Source organism: Mustela putorius, unplaced genomic scaffold (assembly GCF_011764305.1).
Source record: "Mustela putorius furo isolate JIRA1106 unplaced genomic scaffold, ASM1176430v1.1 tig00000450_pilon_pilon_pilon, whole genome shotgun sequence".
In the NCBI taxonomy this organism is placed as follows: Eukaryota; Metazoa; Chordata; class Mammalia; order Carnivora; family Mustelidae; genus Mustela; species Mustela putorius.
This window is the reverse complement of record NW_025421385.1, coordinates 8,805,301-8,818,566: the sequence shown is the minus strand read 5'-3', so window position 1 is coordinate 8,818,566 and position 13,266 is coordinate 8,805,301. Positions and strand designations below refer to the sequence as shown.

Here is a 13,266-nt window from a genome sequence, read left to right as displayed (position 1 = left end):
TTGGCCCTGCCAGAGGGGGTCAGAGACCCCATACCTTCTGGTCCACCCTCTGGTGACAGCCCTTACAGGCAACTTCTCCTTGAGACTCTGTCTTCAGCCTCCGTCAGCAGGAGCATGCATGCTGTGAAGAAATGATTGGAGTGTCTGTCATCTAGAGTGGTCTACCAGGGGTTAATGGTTTGCTAGAATTACTTATTTCTTACCTTTTTTTTTTTTTTTTTAATTTTTAGGGAGAAAGGAAGTGTTTGACTTTCTATTTGCCTAAATTCTTCATTGTTGGACTATTGTGGTTGGCTTCTGTCACACTAGGAATATGGCAGACGTGAGTAATTTTGTTATGTGGGAAGCCTCAGGCATGGAAAGCATTTGACAAAGGTGGACAGATCCGACGTTTCAGTGTATTTTGTGAACCCATCTGGAAGGGAATCTGTCACCAGGGTGACTTGATAGCGTGACTTGAACTGAGGATTCATTTCAGCCTGACTGGCATATAGAAAACACAGTTCTAGTCCCAGCTGGAAAATGATAAAGACTGCGCACGTTGTTTTAGATTTCTCCTTCAGAGTGGCAAAGACATCATCGTCTGTAGGAATGGGACTCTGGGGTCCTGGCTCCCCGTCCCCCCAGAAGCTTTAGTTTCTCCCTGCGCTTGCATCTGTGAACTCCCCATTCTTGCTTCAGCTTCCTGGCCTTATGGTAACTAGTGGTTTTGTCCTGTAAAATGGGGCCACCACAGAAGCCTCACATGGTCACAGCTCGATGCACCTGAGTAGGAGTTTCTGCAGAAACGAGTTCCATTCCGGGGTTATGGTTTTGGCCCTTGGCACATTGGACTCCACGGCCCAGTAATGACAGCACTCAGCCCGCCTCGTCAACTTGCCCTGTCCCTGCCTCTCAGCTACCCGGCTCCACTTTAAAACGAGTTGCACGGAAGTCAGCACTGACTTTTATAGCTTTCTTTATGTGCTCGTCTATTCCCAGCACCCATACGTGCCGCTGAAAAGCTGCCGGAAAACAGTTCTTGACGTTGCAGGAGAGATAGTATAGGGACTTTTTGTAACAGAAAATACTGTAGCTTCACAGCATAGACAACTGCGGGCAAACAGAAGTGCTGGATGCATTTCCAATGTGAAATTTAGGATTACTTTTTAAAAATCTTACTGTTGGTTAGCTAGTAGTTTATGTTAATAAGATTGATTTGGTTATTTATTTGTCATCTTGACACCCAACATGGGGCTTGAACTCACGACCCCAAGATGAAGAGTTGCACACACTATCCACTGAGCCAGCCAGGCACCTCTGTTAAAAGATTATTGTAAAAAGCCAAATTAAAGTAAGCTAATTATTGATCTATGATTTTTCATAATATTGTATTTTCAGAGTTAATGAATTACATGATCCAATGTACCAGTATCGAGTTGACACAGGCAATTTCCAGGTAAGGATTATTAATGATGCCTGAGAGTTTTTTTTTTTAATGCTATTTTTAAAAATTCCTGATTTTTGTAACTTAAATTGTGCTGCTGACATGAGCTTGCTAACTGGCTAGAAGAGACTATAGAATGTTCATGGGTGCAAAATTTGGAAAAATGTGTGAGTAGGATGAAAAACAGCTTTTAAAAACAAAGTGGTCAGGGCACCTGGGTGACTCAGTCAGTTAAGTGTCTGCCTTCAGCTCAGGTCGTGCTTGGGGTCCTGGGATCGAGCCCCCATCAGGCTTCCTGCTCAGCAGGGAGTCTACTTTTCCCTCTGCCTCTACAGATCCCCCTGCTTGTCTCTAAAAGAAAAAGATTTTATTTATTTATTTGAGAGAGAGAGAGAGAGAGAAAGAAGGTGGGGGGGCAGGGAAGGGCTGAGAGACAGGGAGAAGCAGACTTCCCACTGAGCAGGGAGTCGGATGTGGGGCTCCATCCTGGGACTCCAAGACCATGACCTGAGCCCAAGGCAGATGCTGAACTGACTGAGCTACTCAGGAGCCCCAACAGATAAAATCTTGAACAAAAAAGTTTGAAAGACTATTTGGTAGAAATTGCCCTTGCTTGGAAAGCGGTTGTCTGGTGTGAAACGAACATTCTTCACCTAATACGTCTTTTTGCTCAATGTCCAGACTAGTTTTCTAGGACTAGAGGTAATATTTGTTTATAAACACTAAAACTCTTTTTAAAAGAAGGAGGTCTTGGGGCACCTGAGTGGCACAGCTGGTTAAGCATCCAGCTCTTGGTTTCAGCTTGGGTCATGATCTCGGGGTCCTGGGATTGAGCCCCACATCTGTAGGGCTCCCTGCTCAGCGGGGAGTCTGTCTGTCCTTCTCCCTCTGACCCTTCTCCCCCCACACACACACTCCCCCCCCACACACACCGGCTCTCTCTCAAACAAATAAATAAAAAATCTTAAAAAAAAAATGCTCGCTCCCATTCCTTGGTTTATGGTTGTGTCAGATTTTAGGACCATTGGAGAGCAATTAAACAAATGTTTTTGTTCATTTTTATTCTCAAGTCGAGAAAGGTTTCCAAGCGAATGAATGGAGTGGCCAGGCTGGCTTGTGTGGCCCTGCAGGCCAGGCAGATACAGCGCCCAGCACTCTGGGTGACCCTGTGCTCTCACCAGTTTAGAATACTTTGTACTTTCAAAAAAGGGGTCCAGTGTCTTTATTTGACACAGAGGTCTGCAAATGGCAGTCAGCTCTGAACGTGGCATTCCCTCGAGTCTCCCTCGAGGGAAAGTTTCTCCCTCAAGGGATGTTTCTCGACATCCCTTGGCATCTCACAGGGCCACGCCTCCTGGGCACAGCTGGCTGCTGAGTCTGGGTGTGGATGTGTGAGGGGCTGGGGGCCAGAGGGAGCCCTGGGAGGTGTCTAGGAGGCACGCCTCCTGCAGGACAATCCCAGAGGCACAGAGTTGAGTCTTGAGCTTGGGTGATGTCCAACATTTCTCTGGACACTTTGCAGAGCTTCCATGAAGTGGTAGAATATATGGTTCTTTAAGGGACTGGCCTCTGAGAAAGAGGGAGGTTTAGTGAATGATGGTATCTTGAAAGATGTGTCCCTTATGTTGAGATGACACATGTCAGACCAAGTAGTATGAGCACCTGATTCTTAGCCAGGTTTCAGCAGGGGAGTGCCAGTGGCCTTTCCATCCCATTATTTAGAAGTCTGAGGAGTTCTGAAGGTTGCTCAGTGTATGCCTTATAGCAGTGTGCCATGGTCTTGGTCCTTAAAGCATATAGGACCTTGTGAGGGAGAAAATGCTTAGCAGAAAGTACAGAGCCAAGTGCAGTGTCCTGCCGGCTGTGTCCTTATGGACAGTGGGCCCGAGTTACTGGGGGGCAGAGGGGCCTTTATTTGTGTTTTGTTTGTTCTTAGCTTTATAATGCTTTAATAAGTTTTTGGGGGGCAGGGGTACGCCTGGAGCTGGAGAAGAGGGGAGGCATGCTGGGCCTGGGAAGGGAGGTGCTGTTGCAGACTTGGGTGGGGCCACAGGCAGAGGAAGCCATGCAGGAGACGTGGGTCAGGGCAGGCTCAGTGGGGGCTGTGCCTGAGGGAGGCACTGGACACCCCTGGCAGGCTTGTGGCCATGTGTGTGAGGGCTTGGGCCTCAGAGCAGCCTTTTCTCCTTGAGGGCATGGCCCTAAAGGAAGGGACGGGGTGGGGGTGGAGAGCCGCTTTGACATATTCTCAGGGAAGATTCTGCAGACCTCAGTGACAGATCATATGGGGGGCTGTCGGTTGAATGTGACTCCCCGGGTTTAGATAAAACAATACAGGTTTGTGCTCATCTGTTAGAGCTTTTGTTTGGTCCAGTCCCCTCATTTTTCATGTGAGGAAACTGAGGGCAGTCAAGGGTCTCGTCTGAGGTCACATGGGGCCAGTGCCTGGGCCAGTGCACCAGCTCCCTGGAGAGCCTGTGGGTCAAACCTGTGCTCCTGGCCCCCCCGCCCCCCCCTCGGCCCCGAGTCCTCTGTTTTCCCTCTATGGAAAGGGTACTACTGCGGTCCCTCCTAAGGGGTTGTGCGGGTGGAACTGACCAGGAACAAGAAGCCCTTGGCCGCCAGTCGGAGGGACCTGAACAAGGCAGCTGTCACCGTGGTTATGGTCACCTCTCCCCTTCTCAGCCAGTGGCCTGTGCCTGTCACCAGAGACCTCCAGAAAACTGAAAAAAGCTAAAGACCTGCCCCTGGTGTACTGAGCACCTGCCACATCCCAGGCCCTGTGCCAGGAGCTTTCCGTGCATCATGGAAGGAGCTTGGATTCTGGCTCACGTGACCAGCAAGGGCTGGGGCTTTCCCTGGGGAGCCACCTGTGCTCACAGACAGGATGAGAGGCCGAGTCTAGATAAGCAAGTCGCAGTGGTGGGAACATGTCTGTGTTACAGAGTGACCTTCAGGATTCTGAGCTCCTGTTAAAAATGTTCAGCTCTCCCACTTGGGGGTGTTGGGAGGAGCAGCAGTGCTGAGCCCCTGTTCTTATTCAGTTGCTCATCTTGTGTGGTTCTAGGGAATGAAGATTTTCTTCATGGTCGTGGCGGCTGTGTATGTTTTATACCTTCTGTTCTTGATAGTGCGGGCCTGTTCTGAGCTACGTCACATGCCTTATGTAGGTGAGTGCCCCATGATGAATGGCCCGAGGTGAGGAGGGCCAGGAGTCGACCTCACACCATGGGAGGAGTGGCTGGAGTCCACCCAGCAAGAGGCCTGACCTGGATGGGGACCTGTCCCACTCCCTCATGCTGGGGAGACCAGTGCCTTTGGTCTCCGGGGAGCCACAACAGGGCCAAATGGGTAACTCTGGACCTTTCAGACAGTGCCTCAGGCCAGCACTAGAGGGAGCCCTGTGGTGTAGAGGTCCCCTGGAGCCCTGGGTGCCAGTGTGGCTATTGGAGCTGCCTGGATCCTTCCAGAATTATTCCCTGTGGAAGATGTGGCTGGGGCTCTTTTCCTCCTCCCGGGTCAGGGCAACTCACCTGATCTCCTACGTTTCTCTCCCTCAATCTGTCGCAACCAAATAACAATGGCTATGGTCTCTCTGGGGACCCTCCTTGACTCTGGGGAGGTGGGACAGCATTTCTTCTAGGCTTCAGGTGCACACAGGCTTAGAGTCCAGAGGGAGGTGGGGTTTTGTTCCAGAGATTTTATTTTTTGTCTTTATTTTTAAGCTCCCTGAGATGAGAGTGGAATTTACGTCCCAAGTGATTTAATGGGGTATTTGTTTCTTTTTCAGATCTCAGGTTAAAATTTTTGACTGCATTGACTTTTGTAGTGCTCGTCATTAGGTAAGAAGACTTTATTTCTTGAAAGAATTGAAGCCGCACATTTGTATTTTCCTGTCATGAATATCTTTTCTTCCCTTTTACAGAGTTCATTTTAGAACATTTCTAGCCAGATCTGTTTAATAGGTCAGGGGGCCCCTTGCACAGGGCAGACCCTGAGTAGCCGCGGGAGAGCTCATGTGCTGTAAGCGGTGCGGGGACTGCAGGGACTGAGCTCCCCGGGGCATGCTGCTGGCGCTCCTCCTCACTCTGCCGGCACCGTGTAGCTGGGGCAGCCATGGCCCAGCGCCAGGTCAAGAACTAGAATAGCACGTGAGTGTGCTTGGCACCTGGCGTTCTTTTGGTGCTTCAGGGGGAGGACTGTGCATTTGAATTCAGTACCATGGAGGTCCTTGAACTGCAGCGCGGTGCCCCCAGGGCAGGGAACACTTCAGCGGGAGGCTGTGGAGGCTGAGGCCCCGGTGATAAGGTTTCTGTGAACGCATACCTGATCCGTTGTTGGGTTGTTGGTTGGTTGTCTCCTTCTGCTAAAATCCAAGTCCAGAGAGAAGAAAATCTAGTCACTTGTTTTTCTCGGCGGTTTGAGGCAAGTAAATGGCTGCCAGCTCTCTGCCTGAGCAGGAGCCGCAGGGAGGCTCTAAGAGGTCAGCTTTGCAGGGCGTCTCCAGGGTCCCCGGCTGCCTGAGCTGTGGCATCCCGTGGGCACACGTGTCCCTTCCCCTGCGGGTCGTGCTCATTGCTCACTGCCCGAATTCAGCGGGGACTTGCTTCGTTCAGCATCTGCACTCCTGGAAACAGCAGTGCGCATGCGCGTAGGCAGCCCTGCCTCAGTGCCTGGCGCACAGGCCGGCTCTGCTTCCCACACGCGCTCCCTCCGTGTGCCCTCACGCCCCTTCACACATACACAGTGCCCCTCACACACACACCCCTACACACCCTCTCACGCCCCCTCATGCCCCCTCACACTCTCACACCCCTCTTCACAACACTCACACCCCCTCATACTCAAACCACCTCACACACACACACCCTGCACACACTCCCTCTCACGGCCCTCACACTCCCTCACACACACTCACACCCTTCTTCAGAACACTCTCACACCCTCTCATATGCTCTCACAGCCACTCACACCCCCCTCACACTTACAGTCTCTCTCTCACACACGCACGCACGCACACACTCCTCACGTCCCCTCATGTCCTCACCCTCACGCGGTCCGAATCCACAGGCTGGGAGCGGGAGACTATAGCGGCCTCCGTAGAGTCCGAGAGGTCGTTCTGCCCTTGCGGTCGTTCTTATGCGACTTCCAGGGGCCTCATTCCTTTGTCCACGAGCGTCCGGAGTGGCTGCGCCCGCGGAGGGACACGTGGCCTGGGGAGAGGGGTGGAGGCGGACTTACCTCAGGGCCTCGTCCTTGGTGGTCGGAGCTGGTCTTGGGACTGAGGTCTAAGGCGGAAGCGAGGAGAACGTGCCGACGGGTGTTTCGAGGCCCCTGGTGCGGGGACATGGTCTGTGGCACGGTTCGCTGCCTCCGCCCCAGCAGCGGCCCTGGCCCTGGCGCCGGGTCTGAGGCCCAACAGCCCAGGCAGCGGGGGTGCGGGCCGGGGGTGCGGGGCGGGGGCGCGGGGTGCGGGAGTGCGGGGCAGGGGTGCGGGGCGGGGGCGCGGGGCGGGGGCGCGCACGCTCTGCGCGCAAATGGTAGTGAAGGGACCGTGCGCGGGGAGGATGGTTCGAGTTCTGGGAGCTTCTGCCCGGTCCTCGTCTGTGTTTACTTACTGTCCCTTCCCTTGTTCCAGCATCGTCATCCTGTACTTACGGTTTGGAGCGCAAGTACTGCAAGACAATTTCGTAGCCGAACTGTCCACGCACTACCAGAACTATATCCTTCCCACGGGAGCCTTCAGGCTTGGCGCGCTCCGCATGGGGTGGCCGCGGGGCCAACCGCTGCCACTGCGAGGGAGAGGCCGGCCGCGCGCTGCAGGGCTCACCCCCGCGGGCAGTGCTCGGACTTGGCAGGGCCACTCGGTCCCGAGGGAGTCACGCTCCCCAGCTGCCCTCCCTGCCACCCTGCTCTCCTGTCCCTGGGGATTCTGCAGGAACCCAAGCTCCCTGCGGAACCTCGCAGCTGTCAAGGTGCCTCTTCTCCCCGCAGAACACTGAGGGGAGGCGGAGCCCGATGTGAGGTCCTCCCTCCCCATCTCCCAGATGTGTCCAGCTGCTGTATCCACGGGTTGTGGCGATGAGGGCAGTTTAAACCTGTGTCCCCAGAAAGGACTCATAAGATGGCAGGACGCCCTTCGGGTTCTACGTGTGCCTGAGGCTCGCGGGGCTGCTTGTCTCCCCACGAAACTCCTCCTCGCGCGCCGACAGGGCTCGCCACGCCCCCTTTCAGCGACGGTGTCCGTCAGCGCTTTGGAGTTACTCCCTTACATCTTAGCTTCTTTCTTGGGGGCCTCTTCCATGCTTAGAATCAATGCAAGATTTTTCAAATTTTAGTGGCTGGATTTCACACTAATCTGTTATCAGCTTCTCAGAGGGGTTTGTTATGCTGAGAAGACGAAGAACGACTGGTTCGAGAGATTGGTCCGGGTCTTCATTTCAGTCTTGATTTACCCACTTGCGCGCAGGGCCCTCCTGCCCTTTGTGCGTAACTTGATCATGTCAGGTCCTGCTACCTCCAGGGGTTTCCACTGATAGAAAAGAGCGCAGTGCACCTGTTACTTACAGATGACCTTGAAAGGTTACAGTGACCTTCATCTGTGGGCTTGCCCTATGGCATCCTGCTGTCTGGGTCCTCGCTGGTGGTGAGCGGTGGACCACCACCTCCACACGGCTGGTGGTGGAGGGGGCAGCCAGATCGAAAGCAAAGACCCCAGCTGAGATGTCCAAATACGGGGTGTTCCTGCGCTGCTCATTTCCCTTGACCAGTATCACCAGCTGAATTCTTATCTTTCTATGGCCTGTTGAACTTTTACCTCTACACTCTGGCCTTCGTGTATTCTCCATCGAAGAACGCCCTGTACGGTAAGCCACCCTGCGGCTGCAGTGCTGGGCCCCATAGCCTTGGCCGAGGGACGAGGTAGGCGGCTGGGTGGGGGGGGGGTGCCCAGTCGTGGTGAGAACCCGGCGCGGGCTGCCTCGTTAGGGCACAGGAAGGGAACAGAGCATCCGTTAGAGGGGGCCGGCACACAGGCATGTCCCTCAGCCGTGTGACACCAAGTCTGTTGAGTGCTAGCACCCTGGCCATTCAGGGAAAGCCAGAATGTGAGAGGAGCCGGACTGTGTGGCAGGCTGCAAAGGACAGGGATGTCCTGGAGCGTGGGCAGCAAAAGCGATGTAGCCTTTCCGACCCACCACCTGGCTTCCGTGTTGTGTGAGTTCCCAAAGCGCCTTTGTGAAAACGTGTCCCTCGAGCCTGGCCGCGGCTCAGCAGTGAGGGCGCGGTTAGTCCCCGCTGAGATGAGGAGACTGGGCGGCGGGGCTCACGTCCTTCCCAGGGGTGGGAGGAAGCAGGGGGGCGCCGCTGGTCTCCGGGGTGTTTTCTGCCCCCGTGACCCCTATGGACTCGGAGAAGTAGTCGGCTCGCGGCTACCGTTCGGGGGCGCCTCCGGGCACTTCCACGGCTCGGTCTGCCCAGCAGCCTGCTAGGTCCGATGCTGCCCCCGACTTGCATGTGAGAAACAGATTCGGGAGGCAAGATTCGTTCAGACCCCACAGATAATGAACGGTGGAAGCTGGGATTGGAATCGCACTCTTGGGCTCCTGTCCTTTCTCTGTAGCAGCCCACCTGCCCGGGCTAATTGCATAAAAATGCTTCTGTTGGCTTCCAGAGTCCCAGCTGAAAGACAACCCTGCCTTCTCCATGCTGAATGACTCGGACGATGACGTGATCTACGGGTGAGTCACCGCCTCCCCGAGCATTCGGCCTGCTCTTGTGCATTTACTGAACAGGCCGCCAGTCATTCTAAAGTGATTTTCAAGGCTTTATGATGTTTCTTTCACCTGGGAGTGTCCTGCGATCCCACGAGGTTCTGTTTTCACATTGCTCTGACTAGACTGAATGGTATTCCCTTTTTCTGAACACAGCCTGGGCGGTGACCACAGGAGGACCTGTTCTTCCTGGCGGTGGGCCCCGGTGCTTCTTGGGGGGCGAGGGTGGGCCGTGGGTGATAGAAATGGGGAGCGCAGGGCTGTGAAACACCTTCTTGCCAGAATGGCACATCAGTGTGGAAGAGAAGAACAGAGGAGGAGCTATCAAAAGCCGAATGGCATCAAGGGTCTCTTTTGTGACAGGAGTGACTATGAAGAAATGCCCCTGCAGAACGGCCAGGCCATCCGGGCGCAGTACAAGGAGGCCTCCGAGAGCGACTGAGCCCCGGGCCGCTGGAGGCCCAACGCTTTGCCGAGGCGCTGCTTCCTGGCCTTCCCCGCTCCTGCTGGTGTTTGGGCTTGTCTCGTAAGCAGAGATTTCCTGGTCCTCATCTGTTTATGTACTTTTGAAAGGAAAACGAAAACCAAGGAGAAATTTAAACATTGGGCCAAATTTACTTAGATTGGCTGCATTTGAGAAGAGAGGTTCTGATAAGTGTAAACAGCCAAATCCTTTTTCAAAGATTTCAGATGAGAAAGAGTTCATTTTTAGTGATGAGGAGGTAGTTATTCCTGTTTTTAGTAGAGTTATGTTTTGTTTTGTTTGTTTTGTTTTGTTTCAATAATCTGCTGATTCCAAGTCCATGGGAAGAAAGCCCTTATGAATGCTGTCATCAGCATGGTGGCCTTCTCCTCTTTCTTCCCTGCCCTGTGCCAGTTTCAGCCCTTTAAGCTCAAAGGGAAGCCTATTTCTGTGCCTGTCTCACGAGGGCAGTCCTTCCCCATCGAGTGCTCTGGGTAACCAAGTGTCCCAGGTGACGAGTAACTCCCGTCGCTGGTGTGAAATGCCTGAGTAATGGCTTAGGAAGTGGTGGGCGAGCAGGTTCTAGTCTTGCACCACCACCACCGGGCAGAGCTCGGGTCGTGGGGCTCAGAGGAGGACTGGCTGAGATTTCTAAGGAAAGGGTAAGATAACTGACGAGTGCCAGCTCCAGGGAAGAGGTCTTGCTGCCACAGTTTTCCAAGAGACTGTGTACACGCGTGTGCGTGTGAGCGGGTACGTGCATGAATGTGAACGGTTGTCACTGTGGCTGGGAAGAGAGGATCCGCCGCAGTTCCTGTAAGCTGTCATTTCTAGGACTCCTTTAGAGAGAACACCCCATGGAATATTTTTTTGTGTGAAAGCTAAACAAAGGGTTGATATATTTTAGACTCTTTACTGTGAAAAAGTTTTTCAGTTTCACATTTGAAGCCTAGATAAAAGGAAGGAAAACATTTTCGATGACTCATGGCAGCACATCCCTGGGTAGAAGGTCACTTGCTGGGAAGCGTGCCCCGCCCTCCAGCGGCCAGGGAAGAGGAGGGCCTGCTCTCCGAGAGGAAGGTTGTCTCCAGCTGCTCAGTCTGTGGCATCATAGAAGGCCCTGGAGAGCTGCCAGTTCCTTTACGTCAAAGACTGCGTAGAAGTCCGCTGTAGAGATCTCCTTTCCCTTTCCTCTGAAGTAACGTCTCTCTTGAACCATTGACCTACGGTCACAGCTAAGCCCCTGATGGACGGCGTCGGGGCAGACGCAGCAGGTAGGAGAGGTTTGTGCCGCTCCGCAAGCAGGACCTGCCTTGTCTCCATCTATGCATTAACTCTCAATCGCTCAAAATTGGATTCCACTTTAGGTAAGGCTGGGCCCTTCTTCAGGTTCACGAGAGACTTCATTACGACTTCACATCTTTTTGTTTAGTTTAAACTTTAGTGATAACGTACCTTTAATACGGATTCCATTTGTTTTTAAAACCTTGTAAATATAAAAGTTTGAATTAAAACAACTGTTATTATTGCAAGGGTAATTCAAGTTTACATGGTTTTTACATTTTCAATGGTGTGATGACTTTTTTGATTCTGTGTACTCCAAGGTACTGGAAAAGTTTTTCTTTTACCAAATTTTTTCAACTTCTACTAAGTATAATTTAATGTAAATTGATGAAAACTTGTGCTAATTAATGTATTCTGTGATATAGTTTACAAGTTATAATTATTAAATGTCCATAATTTGGAATGCTGTTATTTATCAGTAAATGTAAATTATTTGAGGCATTTAGCCATACACATCAGAACTTTTTAACCTGTCTGCGTTCTGTAGTATAATTATATTATAAACTGATGACCGATACCATCATACTTGATTCTTCATGGCATCAAGTCACTGAAATGAAAATATGGGAGTATTTATTTACTTTTTGTAACTAAGTTGGAAACAAAAAATGATAAAAGGAAGTATGTAAGGGGAAAATGATTCTCGTTAAATCCTGCATTTTCAGTCTCCGTTGTGTCATGTGTATCAACATATTACATACTCCATGTAAAAATTTGCTTAAAGTATACAGCATTTAGCATGTAGTATATATGCCGTAGGTATTAGGTTGAAACACTAAAGTCTGCCAGAAACTTTAGACAGTAGCAAGAAAATTGTTTTGTTTTTTCTTGGAGAGTATCAGTTTTGCAAACTTCAGTTGTAAATTCAAAGGGCTGACTTTAGTTCTTCCATGGTAATGGCTTGAATAACATCATCTTTGGGATAATTTTTTACACTGGTCCAGTCTAGGGGAACCTGGAAGATGACCGCACGTATTCAGCTTCCCTAGGGAGAGCATCATTATCCGTGTGGGTAATAGGTCTGCTTGATTTATTATTAAATCATTACAGCAGTGAAGTGATGCAGTTTTCTCTCTCTTAAGCCCCATTTGAAAGGCTAGAGAAGGGGATATATAAAATATATTCAAAGTTTGTAAGAGTGTTCCTGTACATAATAAGATTGCAATAAAAGCTTAGAGACATTACGTAAACTACCAGCCCACTAAATGGGCAGGTTACAAGACAACTGTCACCAGCCTCAAGCATTCCATGAACTACTTACTGAAGGTGCAGTTGTGTTAAGTCGGTCACGGTATGGTCAGTGACTTATTTCCTGGAATCCTCCTCCCAGGGAAAACCATGGAAGCTCAGAGACAGGATGGTGAAAAGGGACATCTAGTGAGTACAAGTTAAGTCACTAAAGAATATTTATGTATTTTGAGGATTTTAAAAACCAATTGCCTTAGAGGTTAGACTTTTGGGGGAAAAAAGCTACGAATCTTTTCCCCAGGCCCAAGGGAAGTCGCTTTAGTCTGTGACATCTTGTTACCCTGTTCATGTTGACTTGACATGTTTTAGATATACTGGTAACTATGATACCACACAGTGAAACAGAATTTTCTGCTACTGAAAACTGCCTTTTTACAAAAAGATTGTACATATTTGTAAAATAAAAACAACTTGAAGTTCAAAGGGAAAGCTAGAACTGTGTAACAGATCCTGGAACTGTGTCCATGAGCACAGGAACCCCTGACGACAGAATGATCATTGTATTCAATCAAAAGTGAATAAACATTTATGGCAAACTTACACTTGGGAATGGCTTCATTGTGAAACTTCCTTTCTGGTAAATATTAGTGAATTTTACATACTCAGTCCTTTCTTACGGCATTTGTTTGCTCCTGCGTGTGTTCATTTGGCCATTCAGGCATGAGCGCTTTAGGGCCAAAAGTAGAACTTTCTTGATTTCAGCAAGTGGACACAAAGCATGTCTTTATTCCTGTGTGAATGTGGCCCGTGGATGAGCGCTGAAGGTGAGGTCACAGACTGGGGCTTGGGCCCCCCCCCCCTTAGATGACCCCTTTCAGTCCATCAGATAGCCTCCCAACGTGGTTTCTGTGTAACACCAACTTATATAAGGGCCTAATATGGACACAAAACAAATGCCGGTGAAAGCATGAGGGAGGCCCTGCAGCTGACCAGGGGAGGAGGCTGGAGCAGAAGCGGCGCGCCACGGCCCGGGCAGTGCGTGTGGCCAGGAGCCCCGGCCGCAGCAGGGACCA

The 13,266-nt window shown here is 51.0% G+C and overlaps 1 protein-coding gene across 8 annotated transcripts in view; it reads left to right on the top strand.

The window, feature by feature from the left end:
- The window catches only part of TMEM181 (transmembrane protein 181), a 68,407-nt gene extending 55,614 nt beyond the window's left edge, over positions 1–12,793 (top strand). For all 8 annotated transcript variants that reach the window (XM_045080100.1, XM_045080101.1, XM_045080103.1 and 5 more), the window contains 8 exons: positions 231–322; positions 1,381–1,438; positions 4,494–4,596; positions 5,217–5,268; positions 7,065–7,147; positions 8,203–8,292; positions 9,099–9,165; positions 9,562–12,793. In XM_045080100.1, coding sequence (XP_044936035.1) covers positions 231–322; positions 1,381–1,438; positions 4,494–4,596; positions 5,217–5,268; positions 7,065–7,147; positions 8,203–8,292; positions 9,099–9,165; positions 9,562–9,640 — 624 coding nt within the window. In that variant the 3' untranslated portion in view covers positions 9,641–12,793. The remainder of the gene's footprint in view (positions 1–230; positions 323–1,380; positions 1,439–4,493; positions 4,597–5,216; positions 5,269–7,064; positions 7,148–8,202; positions 8,293–9,098; positions 9,166–9,561) is intronic.
- Positions 12,794–13,266: the final 473 nt, after the last annotated feature.